Source organism: Athene cunicularia (genome assembly GCF_003259725.1).
Source record: "Athene cunicularia isolate RWA chromosome 3 unlocalized genomic scaffold, athCun1 chr3_part1, whole genome shotgun sequence".
In the NCBI taxonomy this organism is placed as follows: Eukaryota; Metazoa; Chordata; class Aves; order Strigiformes; family Strigidae; genus Athene; species Athene cunicularia.
In genome coordinates, this window is record NW_020799097.1 from 38,848,505 (window position 1) to 38,871,733 (window position 23,229).

The following is a 23,229-nucleotide window of genomic DNA, read 5'->3' on the forward strand; positions in this document are numbered from 1 at the left end:
GAAGCAAAACAGAAAAGAAGAAATACACTTCTTACAGTAACACCAGATGCCCAAGGAAGAACAAAAGGGCCAAGAAAGTTACAAGAATTATAAGCAGGGCAAAGTTAACCAATTCCACATGTACAGTAGGTCACCATCTGGAGATCTGTATTAATCTGGTAACCTCACTATTCCATCTTCTTGGATGCTGCACAGCAGCACTAGCATAAGTTATTTTTGGAAATAAGGTGGGGGAGGGAAGATGGGTAGGAAAGCTACAAGATATCCAAGAAGAAAAACACATGAGAACATTAAGAGAACGTACTAGCAAGAAATACTGCCTTTTTTATTTTTCCACGTTCAGCATTTATTAGTGCACGATCACTGTTAGTATGAGTTTATAAGCTTCATGAGAAGATCTATCTTCTGAAAGTGGCAAAAAAGAATGTCAGGATCCTCCTTTCAGTGGGTACTTTACTAAATGGAGGGGCTGTATCAGTACTGCTAAGCCCCCTGGGAGGAGCACATGTTGCTAAATTCATCCACGTGACATATCAGTGCAGAAGTACATGAAAAGTTCAGAATAAAAAATGAGAAATGTGTATGTTTCAAGACCTTCAAACATTTCCTCTGATGCTCTCACAGTCAATGAGTAGAGCAAAATAGTACTTGAGAATTCTCAATGCTACTAATAAGATCTTGAGTAAAATACGAACAACTTAAATGAATCCAACATTTTCAGAGAAGACAGCAAACCTGTATACACACTATAGTATACCTACTAAAATACCCAGAAGTTCTAATTCTGTAGAAGCATACGTGTCTTTCAGAAGTAATACAAACACATGTGCATGCATTTACACTTACATCTGATTTTTAGCCGCTTGTCTCTGAGCTTTCCGTTCTTTCCTTTTTTGATCTGGTGGCTTAGCAAAAACAATTTCAATGTTTTCTCCCTCTAAATCTTTGCCATTCATTTCTTCCATTGCCTGAAGGAATTAACCAGACTTAAATATACTTCTAAGCATATCTGAAGTTATTCACTTTATTCTATCTTTTAGAGTATAAATTTTAAAATGTTATGCAGAGCTAAAATAAAACATAAAGCTGAAGAATTTTTTTAAATAATCAGACAGCATAGTATCATGGGTTCCAGAGTTATGCATTTCCTCTTAACTTGGCTCTCAAACCCAGGACTGCATGTATCAGTTTAGAAATCTTCCACTCAAAACTGTAAATAGGCTTCAATCTTTGCAAGCTGTTTCAATTAATGAAGTGACAGAACTGTCCTCTGAAAGTACAGATTTTGCAACACAGGAATAAATTTCTTAATGTCAGCACACACGCAAACACTACTAAAGCTAAAAATCAGTATATGTTTTTATTCTTTTACTTGTAATAAATGTAACTATGTAACTTTCTGTTTAAGGCAGAAGCCAAAAATTATAATTTAACATTATCACTCTGTCCACAAAAAAAAACCCCACAACAAAACAAGCCACCACCAAAAAAAAAAAAACCACCAAAAAAACCCACCAACACACACACACACACAATTCTCCTAGGTCCCAGTAATTGCTACAAATTAAATTCAAGCAAGGGCATCCTAAAGATTCTACCACTTTCAGGGACTCTACATAGCTAAGCCTTTCATATCCTATGAAGACTCTTCCATCACCTTCCTAAGCATCTGCTTTAAGGCATCTGGATGAGTAAGAAAAACTGCATCCCCTTGTAACCTGCATCCTCCCAAAGAACATAAAAAAACAGATATACTATAGGCAGGACAGGAATTATACTTTCCCTTCCTAACAACAGATGACAGGAGAAAAAAACACCAAGACCAGGCTAGCAATATCCAGGAATGACAATTACTCAATAGTCAGCACCTCTCAACAAGAAGGTGCTTATTCCACACCATAAAAAGGAAATCATTCCATTCCTGGAAAATAAAAAGATTATCTAAGTTTTTATCACTTGCCCTAGAGAAATTGCTTTAGAATCTAAACAATAATTTGGTGAGAAGTCATTTGACTGCTGGCAAATGTAAACACATATGATTATCTTAGATACTCATCAGCAGAATTACTTAGGATAGGGGCATCTAAGATCCACTTTTCAAGCTAGCAACTTCATTGTCCTAGGAGACACCCAGAGAGGACAAAGTTATCAGTGACAATGTGTTATCCTTTCTCCAGAGAGCTTTGTCTCATGTTAAAAGCAGTATACAGCTTCTAAACATTATGTTTAGTCACGATTTAGACACACACAAAGTTACAGTCCACTTCACTTACCTTTACAGCACCATCCCGTTCATCAAAATGAATGAAAGCATAGTCTTTTAGCTTCTTCACTCGTTCTAGCTTTCCAAATTGACTGAAGGCCTTTTCTAGTATTTCCTCTGTTACAGTATTAGCAAGATTGCGTACAAACAAAACTTTTACCTAAAGAAAAAAAAAATCCTTACAAATATGGTCCACTTCCAAAACTCAAAATAAAGTTTTTCAAGTCACAGCTTTTGGCAATACTGAAAACATCGTTACATTTTTATGTACAGCATTTTACACACATATACATATTTTATATATTCGCACAGCATGAGTTAGCTCCAAAATTCCCTGACAATTGGAAATACTAAATCTGTTTTCAAACATGATTACCTAAGTATTAATATCCTGAAAGTCAAACCAATTTGTGTCAAAAGAATCCTAGCAGCAGTAATTTTCAACTCAGAACACTTTCAAACTTCAAAAAGGCAACCAGGCTTGGTTACACACAAAACAATTAACTTATCAAAACATTTCATTGTTTAGACAGGTTTTTGCTCAGGTATTTGCAGAACAGTCATCACTATAATATCTAGGTCAGAGGTGACAGGCCTGCAGCTCTCAAGCTGCTTAACTTGTGGCTCCCATGCTACAGCTACACCAAACACGTAGCATCAGGACTGTGCTTGCCTGAGGAGCAATCGGTGACAGTGAAGCCACAGCTAAAAGAGAGAATGCAGACAGAAGGGGATACTAAGGCTGACACTGCCAAGTCACCCTTGGACTTTCTACAAGTCAAACTATGTCCTTCCCTTGATGAACAACCACCTCCAAGTAAGTCTGAAAGTCTATTCCCTCTCCCAGCTCTCTGAAGCATGCAATATGGCTCTTAAGCTACACAAAGACTGCTATGTGGCTTGTAAGATCAGAAAGGCTGGTTATCTTTCAGCTATTGATATATGCCCTCTGAAGTGCCTGACAGTGAATAAATCATCAATATAAATTTTCATCAACCACCAACTGCTTATAATAAAAAGAAAACACAGAGCAGTCTGACAAAGGCTTCAACTAGACTCTTATTTAATAGAGCAGACAACATACACCTGTCACCAGGAATCACTTATGTTAGTGACCTGTTAGTATTCAAAGACTCATCCTTGTGTCCACACTGAGGTTGCACTAACTGACTGTATATTAGCATGCTTACATGATGTCATCCATGAGTTCTCGCAATTTACAAGTGTCTTTGACTTGTTGGGGAGTCTCTTCCATATACTGCAACCATGCTCTGACAGCGCAGTCACCTCCTACTGCCAAAGAATGCCCAGTCTTGTCTTCCTACAATGCATCTGCACATCAGCTGCAAGACCTGCAACTTCTATTCAGATCCCTTCTGCTACTAGTGGTGTCAAATTAGCTGATCACAAGAAGTGAACAATGTACATGGCAACAATGACTTCTTGCTCCTAACGCCGAACGTCAACACAAATTACACAGGGTGTGAAGGGACCAAAGTAAGAGCAAGCATGCTTCGACTTTTGAAGCAGAGCTCTGATCTCTACTCCTGCCACATACAGGAATGCAATAAACCCAGACACCCTTTTTTTAAGAATTACTATGTAATTAAGTTACAAATAAACAGGACAGACTTCCATAAATCTCTGTCTCACTCACGAGCTAAACTAGGATGGGATGCAAGAGTTTGCAAGAAGGGATACTACAGATCATAAATCTGACCCAGTCTGTCAACTCTAGTCTTCAGCAATAGTTACTCTTGCTGAGTCTCAAATGAGTGTCATAACCAGCTCCACAAGGAAAGATGCTTCTTATTCTGTGTTAAGCTTCTCCTACATGTCTTGATGGCAAAAGCAACCTTTATTTCTTGTAACTCAATGTAATAACCATTTTTGGTAAACTGTCCTAATTGCTACCTTAATCTATTTTATGAAAACAAATTACAGGAAATTTTGTGATGTAATCAATGTTTTTAAAAAACAGTAACTTCAAACAAATGTCCCTTATTCCTGTACATTGCAAAAGGACTAAAACTAGAATCAAATGAGGAACTCCAAGTAGCCTTCACTCATATATCCACAATGACTGAAGAAATCATCACTTTTTTGTCATAAGATACACTAACACTTCTGAAGTAGTAAAAAGCAACTAATTTGATTTTATTTTTTTTTCCACAGTATACACAAATCCATTCTCTCTAACAAGCTGACATTTTTTAACATCTTTGGTCATGTTACAGGTTAAAAGCATAGCTGAAGCAGTCAAAGAATATGTCAAAGCATAGGCTGGGAGAAGAGCCCATTTTTACTTCATCTAAGCTATCTAAAAGGGAGTTAAAAAAAAAATAAAGTCAGTCTTCTTCATGAAGGCTCATAGATTATAACACCAAGGATCCATACACACCTAACAAGCAATATACCCAGCAGCAGCATTTTCTCATAAAGGCAGAACTCACTTTTAAAACTGTTTAAGATGAGACTACCCCCATATCTTCTGGAATCTGCTCCTTTTCCTCCTCTTACTTATAGCAGAAACACTTCAGACTTCATTACCACAGTCTCTAAGGGTTACTAGCCCTGTCTCCTGTCCTGTAATCTACCAGGCAGCCACAATCATAAGACTTTAGCTGCTTAACCTGCCAGTCCAGAACATACTCTGTAGCCTCAGCCATGCTACAGAAATCAAGTAAAACATTTAGAAATTTATCTGCACTACAGGTGTAAGAGGCATCAAAATAACACTTAAGAGAAATTATGCTGTCAACACAGCTACTGCAAGTCAGAAAAAAGTTCACTTCAGAAATCTATTACTTACTCAGTTATACCCTGATCTGTCAGCACAAGCACTTATCTCCCATAGCTGGATTCTGAAGCTAGACATATGTGCTTTCTACCTCATCACGCTCAAGGTACTTCATATTTAAGGTAGCAGCCCATTTAAATTTTAAGTATGCTTCCATACAATACTCTCCACAGCATTTAAGCAAAAGTCTGGAGGAAAAAGGAAAAACGCTCAAACAAACATTTCAGTAATTTAAATCAGTAGCTGTCTATGTATTGATGAAGTGACATGCTGCTTCTGAGAAGTATTTAGAACACTGTTGTTCACCTGGCTACAAAGGCAAATTTGTCTTCAAGTTTGTTATTACAGACTTGCTTTTCTAGCAGTCTTGAGAAGAAAACCACCAATGAGATGATTATTCTGATAAAAACAACTTACTCCTCCTACTCATGGTGTTTCCTCCAGAGCCTTCTACCCCAGGAATGTGTAAGACAAGGGTCAGTAGCTCTCCCTTTGCTCCCTACTGACAGTGCTCAGAAGCAATGTCAGCCAACCTGCAGCTTGCATCTGGGAGATTATTGACTACAGAAGCAGCTCAGCTGCTCTTAGGATAAAGACAGCAATAAACAACAGAAAGTACACCTAACACTTTCAGAAGTGCCAGATGTGGTCAGTTTCTCCACACATACAGTAAGCAGGCAAGAAAGACTGGAGTAGAGACTCTGCTTGTTGCAAGAATAAACTAAGGGACACAGCCAGCAAGAAAGGTCAGACACCAATGCTTGTCTCAGCTTCCACCTTCAGACACAAACTAGATGTTCTCTACCTTTTCAGTATTCTCATTCACAGGCTCACTTTGCCATGTCTTCAACCCAAGCTCCATGCCCCATCTTTGGCATATGGCACTAGAAGCATACAAGTTGATTTTCTGCACGTTTTCCAAACTTATGTTTCTTCCCTTTTCATGTCCCATTTCAAATACAAAGCAAGGCATTAACATGTACAAAACACCCTATTAAATGGGGCAAACCACTATCAACCTTTAATTTCTTTAGCCTTTCACTCCCCACATCTGTAAACTTACTTAGGAAAGGTAAGTCCCCCTATCACTTCCTGCTCATCTCTTCAGTCATGTCAGCAGAAGTTCCTGCTCATTTATTTTAAGTTTGCTGGATTAGGTCTCTTCTCTTTTGAGCCAAGAAGCTGAAGAGATAGATAGGCTACCATATTTAGCAAGTGCCATCTTCAACAAATTTTGCCTGAAAGACTCTTCCTTGCTGCTGATAGTCTATGATGCTGGGCAAGAAAAACAGAAGTCTGCAGACAGAGCAGTCCACAAGCTTCTGTAATATCTGTATTACAAAAGCAGCTTTTTCCCTAAAACGAGCCCCCAACCCCAACCCTTTTCCCTTATGGCTCACCAAAGAGGAGATCCCAGTCAAGCTATCTTACTAGGTCCACCAAAGTAGGACTCCAGCAAGTGACGTGTCTCAGATGAGAGTAAAAGCACAGACGAAAAGCAAGCAAAGAGAAAGAGATAAGGATATGGGCTAGCTAGAAGGTTCTATTAAACAACTCGGCTACACAACATAACTGAAAAAGACAGGGTTGGGCATTATCTGATGGGGAAAAAACAAAATCAGATAATTTGTTTCTGGCAAGGTATCACACACATATATGAAACAACTGCCAAAATATACTTCCAAACCGTCCAGACTTCAGTTTCACTGAAATGTTCAAAATCGAAAATATTACTAGTTTTAGTATTTTAAGGAATTAAGTCCCCCAAACTATAAATAAAGATACAGAGTTCCAAATAGAAAACAATTGTCTAACTCCTTGGAAGTAACTGCTAACGGCAAGTTTGAAAATATGTTTGTGCATCTTACTGACATGTTCCAATTCTGAAGTGATATACAAAGTTCCAGGGTTAAAAAGAATTAAGGGTTGTTCTGTGAGCATATGTAGATTTCTGTCCCTCTAAATATTAAGCTACAAAACGATTTTAACTTTTGGAGTCACCACCATCACTTCCAATATGAAATTATGTATAGCAGCCCTACATGTCATTTTGGCAAGAATTATGTTCAGCATTCAGCCCTGAGAGCACAAAGTAGCATCTTTTAGATTCACAGCAATTCTAGAGTGCATTCACATTTTTATCATCTCACCTACAACACCTCTGTCAAGAAGGCTGAAAGCTGTTATTTAACTCAGGCTAATGTCAGGGAGTACTTACTCTGGAACAAGGCACTTTAAACATATTACGGTTCCCCTATAGCTTTATTACCTTTGCCATGACTTCAGGATCTGGGTCTTCTATAGGGTCAGCCCACTCAACCGTAACAACATTTCCCCAGACTTTCACTTTGCCGCTCATTAACCTACGTCTGGCTTGAGCAGCAGTTTTGTGATCTTCATATTCAAGGAAACAGAAACCCCGATTCTTTTTCTTGTCATCAGGCTGATGATACAGTATGACATCTGTAAGTCCCTCTGAAATTAAGCAAAATATGTATTTGTTATGGCTTCAATCCATGAATTTTTATTATAAAGTAGGAACTATCTTTCTGGTAAGTATGCATCTGATAAGTGATTCCAAAAAAGCATGAACACACTAGACTTTTGAGGCCATGTACATAAATAAGTTTTCCTACTTTGAAGACTGACATTTTCAAGAGAGACATTAGACCCAGCTTAGGTTCCATTTTTATCAAGTGAAGAAAGCTTAGTAGCTGTAAGAGAGTACCTTCCCTCTAACTGAATGGAGAAGACGTAAGGGAAGCCAAAAGCTGTGCTTTGTCGGTTCTCCTCTCAACCCCCTAAGTCACACCGCTGACAGCACGTGTTTTTTCCATGGATGTTGAAACAACAAGAGATCAAAGGTGCATGATTTTAAAATATCTAAGTTTCAGTGTTCCTCCAAGGAACCTGAAGTCTATCATTCAGTAACAGAGAAAGCTATCAAATGTTACCTTTACCAGTTTATACACTGTTATCAGAGATCCTTATCAAATAAGTAAGAATTCTGAAGCACAGAACTATGTTCTCCAAACTGTTTCAGTTTTGCCTTGACAGGTTTTAAAACACCCATTAGTACTGAAAGAATTAAACCATCTATTTCTTTTGTATAGCTTTTTAAAACATTACACACTTATTCTCTGGGTAAAACTTGGAACCACACATCTAGTCTAGTCACAAATATTTCAGCCCCCAGTACAACAGTTTAAAAGAAAAAAAACAAAACAAAACAAAAAAAAAAAACACAAAAAAAGCCACAAAAAAAAAAACCAAAAAAAAACACCACCTAGAAGTCGGGACAAATGCTTGAGTGGTCTTCATTTGGATTCATCGTCATTCAATCATAAGCCAAAAGATGGTGAAGAGAGTTCATCACTGATAATGTCTGACATCTTTCCAGCTCTACAAAGCATAGTTATTGACTCACCTGTTACTTTGCTAAATTCTTCAACAATCTGTTCCTTGGTTTTACTCTTAGGAATAGAACCAACAAAAAGCCTATTATTGGCAACAGAGATGCATACACCAATGTGTTTTCCAGAACGAATTTCATGGTTGTTGTACTGAAAGAAAAATAATTGGCCAATCATCAATTACAGATAATTTTCACTCCCCTCCAACAGCAGCATATCAAGTATTTTACTTTTGCAAACATAGCACTGAGTAATACATTAAATTTGGAGAATATGCATCATAAGAATGTGTTAAGCAACTGTTCTGAAGTATACCCATGTTCTCTAAAGATAGCTCCACAACTTCAGTCAACAATTATTCTTCCCTTCTTTTTCAAATCTTTCTTAATACAAGTTTCTTTAGAGACTTTTTCATGTGGAACCATGAAATGTACATCTTATGTCCAAGTCATCAAGGTCAAGGCTTCTCCCTTCACAACAGTGCAGAAAAAAAAAAATGAAATTTCCTCTATAGACTACATCTAGGAATTCTAATTTGCATATAGTACAAAACAGGAGTTACAATTAAAGTCAGATTCCCTTCTGAAGTTCAACAGTTAGGAAAAGAAAGCAAGATGTGAGCAGGTCTTCTCCACAAAATGTGCAAGAGCAATTGGCAAATATTTTCCAAAGCACATAAATTACACATGTAAAGATAGTAAACAGCAAGAACAACCTTCTACTGACTTGAAATCCTAAAACTTCTGTTCAAACGCTTCTCCCGTAACAGATTGTTTAGAAGACACCCTGAACAAGTCAGCAGTTTAAGGAAAAAAAAAAAAAGTATTACTGTAGACATCTGTTGACAAAAAATGCCTTTCACTGAGATGCAGACACAGGCATGCATCATCCAAATAAGCAGAAGGGAGGTCAACTGGTGGTACATCAACCCCTTTCCAACTGGAAGCCCTGCAACAGACAGTTCTTTAGCTAGGAAATGTATTTTGTGGTCAACATCTTATTGACAAGCAGCAGGACAGCTTTTTAAAATTTAATCCAGCTATTTATTCTACGAGTTATTTTGTGTTTAGTAGTAAAACTTCCGGCTTAAGTAAGTTCTCCCACACCCCTTTTTACCTTGTGAACTAAAATCAGAGTGAAGATGTTTATTTTTTTATTTGTATTTTTCTTGTGCCAACAAAAACTACAATCACTGAAAATTTTCAGAGCTAGGTAACTGCAACAGAATGAGCTAAGGGAGAACTGTACACATGAAGAGGATCTGGAGTGGCATCCTCCCAATTATGTCTCAAACTGTATTAGGATACAGTAAAAGACTTCTATCTCCACATCTGTTGCCCACAGAGGAATAGTTGATTTTAAAGTAGGAAACAGCGCATAGAAAGACTATATATGTTATTATGATCACTAACAAACAGATTTATACACATTAATGAAGAGACAAGAATACAGTAGCTCAGAGAAAATCCTTTAAAGAAACACCTTTAAAGGCAGCTGATAGTTTATTAGTCCGGAAACAAGACACAAACTAATTCTGCAATAACCACAAAGTGCACATTAGGATACATCTCTTTATATTAAGAAGCATTTTTGTTACTGAGAGGGTGGTTAATCACTGGAATAGGCTTCCTAGAGAGGTGGTCAAGCCCCAAAACTGTCAGTGTTTAAAAGAGCCATTTGGACAATGCCATTAATAACAACACTTTAACTTTCAGTCAGCCCTGAAGTGGCGAGACAGCTGGACTAAAGGATGGTTGTAGGTTCCTTCCAACTGACATGTTCTATTCTATATGGATAATAGAAGATATTATCCAACTGTTCCAATTAAAGTCTTAAGAGCAAAGTTTGGCTACACATTTAATCCAAAAAGAGCCTCGCATACAACTCATGGTAACCAAGTAACATTTCATAACTTTAAAAAATTAAAACATTATACCATTCTGCAATTCCTCACTGACAGTAGTTTCTAGCAGCTTTTTCATACTACAATACATTAACTATTACTTTTCATTTTGTGTTTCTCATAACAGAAGAGAAAATTCTTGAATAGAAAGTCAGTGGCTTTTAGGTAAATAGTTTGCACACCATCTGTAAACTTAGATTAGACATGAACAGGCCCAAATCATCATCTGGGTAAAGTGCCAAAACAGTCAGACTACCAAATTAGCTATGTCAGCATACTGCTTCCCCCTCCTGTCACCGCTGAATCAATGCCTGAAGTTAGTAACAGAGGTATTACTACCCTCTAGACCTTAAAACTTTTTTTTTTTTTTTGGCCAAGTTCTGAAGGAACCTATTCACAAATAGGTTGAAGTATGCATAAGGTCTGTCTTGTCATTTTATCCACTTAAAATTTTCACCAGCTATTTTAGTTTATTTACAGCATCAAATAGCAAACTGTACTGCTACGCATAGCTGGCAAACTGCTTAAAGGGCATATTTGCATAACTCACCTGTACTGGCACTTTGATCAAGTTTACACTTGCTCTAGTCAAAAATACACTGTAAGCTATTACAGTTTTCAGCATGCTTTCCTACAAGCTTCACCTCACAAGTATCTACCCTGTACATGTCTATGGTAACCATAATGACTCAGAAATCTTTGGAAAAACTGAAATCTAACAATTTCATATGAACAGGTGTGGAAAAGAACACAACCGGAGTTGTAATTCTTAAACAGTGTAAAACAGAAGGTAAACACAAACATGTTAACAGTGAAAAAAATGCCAAAGGTTTAAGAAAAAAACAAAAAAATCAAAATCAGACTTCTGATAGTGATTGTGTGAACATTCAACATGTCATTTCTATTTAACCAGAAAAGATCAACCATGCTGGATTAAGTACTATTCATAAAATTAACTACTGTTCGTATCTGTAAGTCTGCTCAGTATCAGGCCACAGCATCACTCCATTTTTGTCTCAAGCACAGTCCCAGAAGTATTTCAAACACAATTTAGGGATTTCTTCCCTTTAAGTGGCTTAAAAATGCATATGCATAAATAAAATCAGGGCTTGAACCTTTAAATCACAAGATTTCTTCTTGTTAATAAACAGGGTAAATCAACATTAAGTTTATCAAAAAACTTCAGTTTTACATTAAGTTGTTATAGCAACTGTGGATGATACAATAGCCACACAAATACAAATTGCATGCAAAATAATGTTACACCAACTGCAAGAGCCTGAAGACAGGTCAGTATATTCTCTGCTGCAGTTTAGGTATTGACAAAAACCTCATAGCTGTCTCTTATTATTCAGAAGCTTACAGGCAATGCAGATTTTTAATTCTCATTTTTGCTGTATTTCACAGGCTCCTAAATGGAAGAAAAGAAGCCTCTTGGAAAAAGATGGCAAATAATAGAATCACCCCTAACTCAGGGAGTCCAGAGAGCTAGGAAGTTGTACACATATCAGAAGATTACAAGTAGTATCAGAAAGAGCAACACCAGTTAAAACACTAGGATGTTAAAATGTCTAGGACCAAGGGTTCAGCATTTCTAGTAAGTTTTTCAGCAGCCTCTCTCATGTACATGTAACTAATACAAGTGATAGACCCACAATTTTCAACTGAGCTCTACAGCCATATTTTGCTAGTACCCCTGCAAATCACTCTGACAACTTGGGAAACTCATAATACACCAAATTAGCCAGACAGCTATGGTTGGAACCATTCAAAAGCTGAAAAATGCCACAGAATCCAATTTAAAACCCTGCCCTCGATAAGGTTAGCATGAAGACTGAAAAACTGCTCCAATTGCAACATTTTTCAACTACTACACTCTGTGGCTATTTAACTGAAAAAGTGAACACAATGCTTTTTTTTCCCTGCATATCAAAGATCAGCTATAAAGGGATATTAAGTACCTCCTTCCCTTGTATCATTTAGTGGAAGGCTGAGGCTAGAATCTGACGTTATTTTTATGGAAACACAACCTGAATGACTTCTCAGAGCGTGCTGCCTTTAAGGAAAATCCAGCTAAGTGAAGAAAAATTCCTTTCTGTTCATTTACTAGGTGCCTCTGAGAACGCATTTGATTTGTTTCACTGTTTTGCTAAGTCATGTGCATAACTCTTAAAGAGTTCACACACAATATAAATAGCTAGGTTGACAATTAAAGTACAAAGAGGTATACACACTTATCCTCAGCATATTTGGATTGCATACAGAACACCAATCATTCTTATTTTAAAAGCTAAACAACATAAACCAGATATTTTTGTACTATTCACTTTTTTAGACATTTCTGTACTTTTTCAAAACATTCCCATCTGTAGCTTAGTTTGTCTCTACCAACTGACTTACATTATTAATATGTCAGTAGGGTACCTTAATGGTTTAAGATGTACCTTATTACAAAAGAAGAGAGTTTAAGCCTATTAATACAGTATCAGTACACCTCAGAATTAGTATGGTTAGCACTCTCGATCTTGGCCATATCGATGTAGTAGTAAATAGCTCAAAAACCTCAAATTCAACTTAACTTGGAAAAGAAAGAAGCAGTGCAAAGATCAGGGCAGCATTTTCTTCCCTCTTCTTTTTTAGTAATGGATACTTTAATGCATAAAACCTGGAAAGCTTATTCAGAGTAACCTACTCCTTTTATCAAACTACTTCACAACTCTGCGTAAAACAGAAGACAGTTTTTAACCTGGCAGGATTATGACTTTCTCCAGGCAGCTGCAGCTAACAGAACAGACCTTAACACTCAACAGTGGTTATCTGACATCTGAAGTATCTTATGAAATTCTGTGACTTCAGAGGCATTTTTCCAGCACGAAGCCCTCTGCTGGTGCACCAGCAAAGCAGGAATCACAGACAACCCGATCAACACTTCCCATGTACCACAGCAACTCAAACACCAGTTCTCTCCAAAACTCAGCCAGACCAGACACCTCAGAAATCACTACTTTTAATACAACTTTTGTTAATAATAAAGGTCTGTCTAACCGGACCAAACAGAAGTCCATCAGCTTCCCCCCCCCCCGTCCCTAATACAGCCAGTAAAAAATTATATACAATGTAGAAATATTTAAAAACACTTAGAGGACATTTATGAAGTTATCTAACAATGACAGTTTCATCTTAAGCATCACAATCAGGACAACTGCTAATAAGCCAGAGAGTATTCTTAAAAAAAAAAAATCCAAGTAAGAAAACTTACCAATTTAACAGCTTCCTGAGCTGCCTCTTTAGTACAAAAAGTGACAAAAGCATATCCTCTATTTAGACCAGTTAGTGGATCCATCATTAAGCGGAGATCCCATATAGGGCCAGCTTTCTCAAATAATGGAACAAGTTCATCTTCAAACAAGTCTCTTGGAATCTTGCCCACAAATATCTACAACAGACACACAGTGTTTTTTATAAAAAAAGTCTTTTCAATGAATAAAAATATATCAACATAAACATTTCCTTCTTACCTCTGTACCAACAGAAGGTTGTTGTCCTGAATATACAGACTCTGGAGGAGGTCCACCATACTTTCTCTGTCCAGTAGTCACATCAAGAGTGTAGCCGGTTCTCTCCAAGAGTGCCTTCAAGTAAGAAACTTGAAATTTTAAAATCATATACAAATTGAGCTAGTTTAGATGCACCTCATTCACAGAGACATGCTTATAATTCCTCTTAAACTGCACTGCTTTGAAACTCCCACAGGCAACTAAGCCTACTGCTAGTACTTCAACAAGAAACTTGCCAAACAACTATTAGGTAAAGAAACACTGCTAAAAAATTAGAGATTCATACAGTTTTCCCAATTCCTTCATTTTCATACAAAAAAAAAAAAAAAAGGCCAAGTAATAGAACAGCAAGTTTCCCTTTAATTAGAAAGATCTTAGTCTGAGCCACTTCTTGTTTTGGCATGTCCAATCTTGCAAACATTTATGCACAGGAGTTCCCTTCACTTAATGAGATTACTCATAAGTGTGAAGTTAAAGAACACATGTTTAAGTGCTTACACCCCTGGAACACTGTACGGACGGACTACTTCAGGTATCCAGACACTGAAGTGATAGCACTACTTCCTCTCTTCTACCCTCTCACCCCCGCCCTCAAATTCCTTGTGGGCAACAGCATCCCAACACAAACGATTCTCACTAGAATCACTGCATACAGTTACAGATACACTACCAATTTAAAATGTTAAGAGGAAATTCAGCACACAAATATATGAGAAATTCCTCTGAAATTAGTCTTTTTTAATAATTCTGTATGAAGACAAATCAACTCTACGCACAAAGAAACAGCACATTAAACAGCCTAATTATAACCAAGAGTTAGTAATTTCACAACTGGAAAATTGCAAAGTTATTTTAAATGCTATAGCCATCAGCAGTAAAAGCTATACTACTTCAGGTTAATTAACAAAGTCCTCCTATTATTATTATTGTTGTTTCATGTGGTAGTGACAACAACTGTATCACTTTTTTTGAAATGACAATTAAGGGCATCCCAGCCTCAAAGTCAGGAGAAAAAAGATTTTCTAGTTTCATAAGCTACATAGTTATTTGTAACACATAACACGTTCATTTTGCACTTTACACATAAAAAGTTAAAAGATGAAAGATTCTCTCACTTCTTAAGACATCAACTAAGCGTGCTTAGGTGGTTTTCCTTTCCTCAGGCCTTGGTAAAGTTGGTAATCACAGAACTTTAAAATAAACCACAGCATGCCTAACTCTTGAGACAAAGGTCTACTGCTAGCAGAAGACTTGGTCCAAGAAATAAGGTGTCCATTACTAAGACAGTTTGGTGTACAGTTTATGAGAACATCGGTTATGTCTTAAGAAGTGGACTAAATCCTAAATCCATTACAATCTGTTTTGTCAGACACATACAGTATCTCCTCCCTGTGGTGGAGCTGCTTTTACACCTGAACTGAAACACACCCCCCCCCAAAAAAAAAAAAAAAAAAAAAAAAAAAAAAAAAAATCAAACAACCCTAACCACCAGTAGCTGAAGTTATGACTTCTAAACTCCAAGATCCATGCTGATAAAGTTTCCAAATTAACTGTGAAATAATTTAACTGCCTTAACTAGACATAATGCAAACTGTCAAATTTTCTTCACTCTTATATACATTCTTATACAGTAATTAACAGTATATTAACTTTCCTCATGAAAATGAAAAAGTGTAAGACAAAAATGCAAGTGACAGCTTTCAAGAATGACAAATAATCTATAATAGCCTTTTTAAGAAAAGCACAGTTTCAAAAGTATCAAGGTATCTGTCCTGACAGCTTCGAAAAACCACAGACAGACTGCTACCTTCTATCATTTAGTCACATACCTTAATTTTTGCCTCATCTGGTCCTTTGCTAGAATCTGCCACCTTGGTCCCCTGTTTTTCCCTCTGCCTGTACGTCTTCATGACTCCACATAAAAAGGCACTTTTGTTCTGCAAAAGATACATTAACCTGTAGTTCTGAAAAGATGACAAGCCAGAAACTAGTTTTACCTTGAACTAACATAATGCTTGTTTTAGGTATCACATATGGATCACTGAAGAGGCTTAAGCAAACCTCTTGTCAGTCAAGTAGCAGTTTATCCTTCAACAATTATATTTTAAATTGCTTAACGTTACCTGAACATGTGAGAGATCACTGTCTTTAAACTGCTGAAGCACTGCCAATGCACCTTCTTCATTAAATTCCTTTAAAGCTTCAATAGCTCTTTCATCTAGATCACTATGTGCAACTAGCCCTAGAGAAAAGAAAAAAAAAATTACTGATTATATTTGGGCAGTAATCTTAGTTTAACTACATTTAATAGATCTAACATGTTGCAGTGACCTCTAAATCAATCGCTGATTAACGTAAGTTACTATACCTAAAAAAAATCACTTAGTCCTCCTAAAGGTAAACACTGAAGTGTATTCAACCTTTTATTAATCAAAAAAGAGTCAAAAGAAGTTAAGATTCAGAGTAACAGTTAACACATTTATGTATTTGTTTGACTTCTGTGAGACCCAGATGTTACGGGGTCCAAGGATTCAGAAGGATCTATCAAAACCTGACTTAAGTTTGCGTAGCAACGGTACCTTGGTACGTTTTGAGAAGACTATGAAGACAAGTAAACTGCAGCGCTAGAAGTGACCACCGCAATCCAAAAAAACAAGCTTAAAAAATGCTAGCTACTACCATGTCTGAGAGAACCAATACAATAAATAGCCTTTGCACCCATGAACCCAAATACTATGTCACGAAGCATCATTTAGATGAAGAGATGAACACCAAGGCTTCAGTTACTTGCATTTACCTACAACTATGTAAAAGATGCACAAAAACCACTTCATCTACTCCTCATAAAACTCATCTGTTGCCTACTCCAGCTGTTGCTATGGTCACCTGCATACTTCTCCTTCCCACCCCAAGTGGCATGGCCCAAGACTTTTGTCTGAAAAAATACTATGACAAATTAAAGCGCTGAACAGAAAACATCCATAGATTTTGGTAAGACTGCAGTTCCCATACTTTTGGAAACCACAAAAAGTTGCTATTTTAGCCCAAAGACAGCAGAATCCAATAAAATATTGTAAGTGTGATTTTGCAAGTTTTACATCTTACCTGCAACGTAAATTTCATCTAGTTTTTCAGCAACTTTCTGTGGTAAACCAGCATCAAGCAATGTCTGGAAATGCTCAGAATGGGTAACTGCAGCAGAAGTATCCATGGGCTCTTCAGTACCATTCCCATTAACATGTTCAGTAGCCATGTTTCCAGATATCTGTTCAAATGCAATAAGCATCATAATTAAGCTAAAAATATCTTCAAGTAGAACAATTCAAATGACAATACATGCAACAGACTGCCTTATTCTTACGAAAAAAAAAAAAAAAAAAAAAAAAAAAAAAAAAAAAAAAATCGCAGACCACTTCCCTGATACTTTCTGACTTTGGAAGACGCACAAAATTCCTCAAAAGAAGCACTAACACAAAGGAAAGCCCTAACACCACTGCCTAGCGGGGGTGGGGTAGCTTTCACTGCAGGTTTTACACAACTCAGCCAGACACTCTGACTCACCTCCCTCTCTCTGTCTCTCTAACACACTCCCTGAGAGGCTCTGAACAAGTTAGAAATGGAGCAAGAAGCCAATGGCGGGGGTGGGAGGAAGAGCAAACCTGCCACATGCAGTCGCCGCTACCGCGATACCGTCACTGACACCCGCTGCTGCCTCCACCTCCCGTCGCAAACTCGCTGCCCCCCAGAGCGAGCCGCCTCTCCAGGCCCCAGGCGCGGCCGGGATCCCTTCCCGCCTCCACTCCGGTGTCGGCCGGGCAAGCGAGAGGAACAAAGCGCTCTTCCCAGTCCGCACCCACCCACGGTGGCGGCGGCAGCGGCAGCCGCCATGAGCCCGATGGAAACACGTGCTCTGCGCGTTCAGATGTCCTACAACTTCCTCCAGTGACCGACTTCCCCCCCCTCCCCGCCACACTCCCGCAGGAGGAGCATCACAACAGGGAGCAGATGTAGAGGCTGCGTGGGAAGCAGGGACCCGGCTTGCTAATTACTTGATGCAGTAAGACTTTGTTAAAAACTGAACCACTCCACAGGTTAGCCTGAAATAGCAACAAATACAGCACAGCTGCACACTATCAAATATTCCAGCTAATCTATAATTTGAAAGTGTCATTAAAAATCAGTTTTACTCAAACTTTTCCTCCACCTTTAAAAAATAACTTTGTGAAAACATAATTCCAGTAAAAGAAAAGCTATCTTTAAAGTGTTGTGTGGTATTTTTAATCCTAACCTTTATAAAAATGTGAATATTTTGCACCCTTCTATAACTTTCTCCAAAAATACAGTGATCAGCTGAGCGATGAGAATATCCTAAAAACCAAATTTGGAGAACATTTTTCAGTGCAGTATTTTCAACAAAACATGTTATTTGCAGATGTTTACAGGTGTTTCAGTGAGGTGTTTACAATACAGATGTGAGCCAGAGTAATAGCTAAATTTCACAAATGGATTTGTTCTCTGGAACTAATGAGAACAGTGAAAAATGCTTCATTCAAATTCTTGGTAGATCTGAATAACTACAGGTGGCAAACTTCTGAGAAAGTAATTCCCACTTTCAGGCCCATTTTTAGAGGGAAAACTTCTAATGCACTTTCCTTTTCCTCCATAAAATGGAATTAAAAACAATAAAAAGACTAGGATAAATGCAGTGAACAGATTTGCACCCTTATTTAAAATCACAGGTGACCCACAGTCAGAGTTGCAGCTATTTGATCCTTTGAAATTGTAGGTAGAAAGGAGGAAACAAAGAGTCTGACATGCAGTTCCTCTAAATACAGCTCAGTTATTAGCCCTAGTATCAGTAGAACAAAGATAAAAGTGGTATGCCCAGGAAGAGATCCATGGAATCATAAAATTTGTTGGGTTTGGGGTTGGTTTTTTTTGCATCACATAGAACATCTGCTGAAAAAATTCCCTGCCAAGAACATTTGCAGGCACTTACCTGGTGGCTTGGAGTTACACGAGGAATTTCACTGAAAGTTTGACAACTTCTCAACATAATGAAAGTTGTGTTAATTCCTAAATTTTCCTGGAATACGAAATGCCTGCCTGCTTCTAGTCCCAACTGTAACCACTGTAGAGCCTCACTGAAGGCAACAGCTGAACACCCAAGCCTCCCCAGCACATCCACAGTAAAACCAATTATTATAATAGGACCAACTACAGAGCTGCATGGATAAAGCAGTGAAAAATAAATTTAATTTGACTATAAAAGTCTATTTTTGCTTTTGAGCTACTTATGTACAGTTAAGGAATTATACCCTAAACAAAGAATGAAAATCTAGGGGACTCAAGAATTTTACCTTCAGTTTCTATGATGCCTGTTAAGACTGCACAGCCTTAGCCTGTCCCAAGTGTGCACACAGTGGAAATTTAGGCTTAAGCTATATATATAATTAGCTATACTTGAGCTATAAAACCCACCAGCTACAACAGCATTAGAGGGGCAGATAACTATGACCATAAAGCAGATGTCACTGCTTGTGACAACAAAACAAGCCCCCAGTGCTACATCTGCCACAGAAACAATTCTGAAATGATTCAGCCACTTTTGGGGTTTCTCAGCAATACGTTTTCCAACCCATTCCTAGCCCTTAGCCTTCTTAGTAAGACTGCCAAGTTATTAATACAACTGCTTATTACAAGGGTATCTACTTTGGGAAAGGACTGTAGTCTGCAGTTTATTCCATGTAGTGCACAGCTGGCCACTGGGCTATTCACTCTGAGAGATCCTTGGCAAAATAAGACTATTTGAGGAAATACCTGTTTAATTAAAAGTCTATTCATTCAATGAGAGGCTCTATATCCTTAAAGATGTGTTAAGTTACAGAATATAAGGCCCATGCCTATTAAGAGAAAAACACAAGTCAGAAATTAACCAAAAGATGATGAATCAGATCTATGAAAGTTTTATTCAGGAGAAAGCTTCTAAAATATGACTGAGTTACTCAGTCTTACATTTTTAAGATGCAGATTTGAGAGTTCTTCCATTCTAAAAGATAACTTACAATTCAAAGTTGTAACAGGATTTCAGCAAAGAAAGACTAAACTTCAGTAATGGTAATAGTGTCTTTTAACATTCTTTTCCAGTTGTATCCTTTGTGCATCTTCTCTTTTCCAAAACTAGGCAGGGGTTATACTAATTAAAACAAAATCAAGCTTTTACCCCCATTTATTTAAACAATTTCTAACACTCCAATTTTGACCCTGCCAACTCTTCAAACACTTCTTCCAACTAAGTCAGCAAAAGAAAACCAGCAAAGAAAAGTGTTTTCAAATCCAGCGATTATGGTTCACAGGATTGGAGGCAGTGGGTACAAACTGAAACACAGGGGGTTCCCTCTGAAGATCAGGATGCACCTTTTCACTGTGAGGGTGACCAAGCACTGGCACAGGTTGCCCAGTGAGGTTGTGGAGCCTCCATCCTTGGAGATATTCAGAAGCCATCTGGGCATGGTCCCGGGCAACCATCTTTGCGTGGCCCTGCCTGAACAGACGGAAGGATTCTGTGATATGGTTAGTTAGCCCGATCTTTACAATTCTATCCACTGACTCATTGATATTTCTTTCTTGAGATTTGGAAAGACTTTATTTTGCCTAATTCCAAAATCTGAAGTAACTATTTTGTCATTAATTTTTAATTCTTCCAGTTCTGCAAGATGGAAGATGAATCTGCTCCTAGAGACTTGACTCCATACATTTCAGGGCTTTTGAGGTTGAAATCACCTGCATTCTGCTAAAATTTGCCCAGATAGTTGCAGGCAGAGAACAAGCCTGGCAATGAGGAGCAATGGGGCTCTTCCAGAAATTCTTTTGGTGTCGAATTTTATATATAGACTGAAGGTCTTGAAACATCTTTCTGAACTGCTTCTCTCCCTTTTGCTTTATGACTGTGCTATAGCAACTGTGCCAGTGAAAGAGAGGGTATTGGACTGCTTATTTCTCCAAAGTATCTAAGTCCTTTCTAATACCAATCACTGCTCTTTTCCTTTTCCAGTAAACATCCCCTCCCCATCAAACACTCCAGAGCTGACATTGTCAGAGAAGTGCACAACAGAAGCAGCAGAAGGTAGTTTAGTTCACAGTCCATTAATAGCTTTTTTCTGATTTAAGTTAGAGGATTTTAAAACAGTAGTTTATCAGCCATGGCTTCAGAGCAATCATTGTAGAGTTTAATGTATTTTGCAGTACACTATAAGTTAATGTGTACTAAGTATTTTAAGAGGAGTGGAGGAGGAAAGCACTCCATTTTTGCATGCACACAAAAAAGTGAAGTCACTTCCGTGTGTGTGGAAATGCCAACTCAAAGCCATCCCAAACTGATTATTATCACTCAGAAACCAGATGCCCAGCCTTGTAACAAAACTATAAATGCCCTATGCTTACTGGCAAAAAAGCGGTGTTAGGAGTTATTCAGAACCTACACCTTCAACATGGACAGGGGACAAATGAGGGAATGTAACACTGGCCTACAAAGTCAGAAGTGGCATGGAGAAAACTAGAGAGTAACTGTTCACTCTTTCTTCCAATGGAAGAACAAGAAGGCACCAAATCAAACTGGCACATAGCAAAGCAAAAGAGCTGCTTTGACACACATGCAAATAAGCTGAGGAATTTATTATCACATAAAGCTGTAGGTATTTCCATAAATCCCAAAAGAAACTAGCCAAATTGATGGAAGAAACTCCCACCTATTAAATGCAGAAATACCACTCCAATTTAAAGTCTGAAAAAAAAAATTAGCAGAGGCTGGGGAAGCATACCAGAAAGTACTATCGTATCTATGCTTGCCCTGTCTTTGCACTTTCCTGTTAGCTAATACCCACTACTGGAGACTGAGCGTTGGTCTTAACTCTTCAGTCTGATGGTACAATACCCTGTCATTGCAGCAAGCAGAACATGCAATCACTGATGTGTTCCTTTCATCCCAAACCCTTCCCACTTCCTACAGAAGTATATGTGCAAATGTTCCTCTTCCTCCAGATTCCCTCTAATCACATGTTCTTCATCTCACTATAAACCACAGGCTTCTTATACAAATAGCTGACAAACTTATCAAGGGTGAGGGAACCACGTGATGAGGCTTCCCAATCTGAAGGAGAAAAAAAAAAAAACAACCTGCTTTACTATTGCTGTAGGTATGAAAGCAAGAGTTAGGACACAAATACTACTGCCTTTTCTGTCCCATTCTCCTTAGCATCTGATGCTTTTAATCTCTTACACAGAGGAGCATTACCATTAGGCCAGCACCTGGCAAAGCTCCACAGAAAGAGAAGACCATATATTCAGCAAAGAAATAACAAGAGTTGTCATCGCCCTACAACATTTGGCATGGAGGGGCTGGAGAAAACAGATTCCTCCACATCGTAGTGCGTTCTGCCTTATGAGAAGGACTCACAGAAGAGAACCGCAAAGCGTTCCTCATTGGTATCCATCTTCAAAACATCTCAAAGTCATCTCAGGACAGTAGTACTAGCCTGTCCACTTGCGCAGTGCAACATAGCCAAGTGCTGAAGCTGCAACTCACTGAGCCCCAAGTGTCAATGCAGAACCAACTGCTCTATTTAGATCTTCCTCTGCTCCAGGTACTCATCCAGCCCTGCTCCTATAACCCTGTACAGCTGTCCCTGATCATCTCCCTGTCCCAACTCGCTGCTGTTGGAATTCCAGTACTTGGCATACTTATAAAAGCCAACTGAAGGATGGAACAAAAAGGACCCTCAGGATTATCTAACCCCACGTGAGTTATTTTGTGCATTAAGCCTATCTCCAAAAGCAGACAGTATGTCATTATGTTGCAGAATATTCTCCCCCAGGTCTGGGCATCTTTCCCAGGAGAGCACAGCACTCTGCAGACGTAGTGGCCACAGGCAGGGAGATGGAGCAGGTCATGGGCAGTTCTCCAGCCACAAGGCAAATGTGGACAGTACAGCTTGCATTGACATAGCTAAGCTCTCATCTACCTTGACCTCTAAACCATGCCCAAATATTACATACAAGACTCTGCTAGCTGGCCCAGGTATCAGTTGTCAGAGACTGTATTAACCCTTAACCAGCATGGATGATCAGTTGCCAGTGATTGGATTTGTGTCCCTGGCCTATTTAGGTGGCTAGTAATGACACTGCTGATTACTCAGGAAGAAGAGTGCATGATGCAGCAGCTGCAATACAGAGCTTTCAGGATAAGTGTTCCAGACTACTTAACATGTCACCAAACAACCTAAAAATCCTTTCAA

The 23,229-nt window shown here is 38.3% G+C and overlaps 1 protein-coding gene across 5 annotated transcripts in view; it reads right to left on the reverse strand.

Annotated features, from left to right (window-relative positions):
* Positions 1 to 17,230, reverse strand: part of SYNCRIP (synaptotagmin binding cytoplasmic RNA interacting protein) — a 24,705-nt gene extending 7,475 nt beyond the window's left edge. For all 5 annotated transcript variants that reach the window (XM_026844183.1, XM_026844182.1, XM_026844181.1 and 2 more), the window contains exons 1-9: positions 17,042 to 17,230; positions 16,060 to 16,178; positions 15,766 to 15,873; positions 13,898 to 14,011; positions 13,639 to 13,815; positions 8,491 to 8,626; positions 7,333 to 7,538; positions 2,274 to 2,423; positions 847 to 968 (exon numbers count right to left, since the gene is read on the reverse strand). In XM_026844183.1, the coding sequence (XP_026699984.1) occupies positions 847 to 968; positions 2,274 to 2,423; positions 7,333 to 7,538; positions 8,491 to 8,626; positions 13,639 to 13,815; positions 13,898 to 14,011; positions 15,766 to 15,873; positions 16,060 to 16,178; positions 17,042 to 17,225 (1,316 nt within the window). In that variant the 5' untranslated portion in view covers positions 17,226 to 17,230. The remainder of the gene's footprint in view (positions 1 to 846; positions 969 to 2,273; positions 2,424 to 7,332; positions 7,539 to 8,490; positions 8,627 to 13,638; positions 13,816 to 13,897; positions 14,012 to 15,765; positions 15,874 to 16,059; positions 16,179 to 17,041) is intronic.
* Positions 17,231 to 23,229: the final 5,999 nt, after the last annotated feature.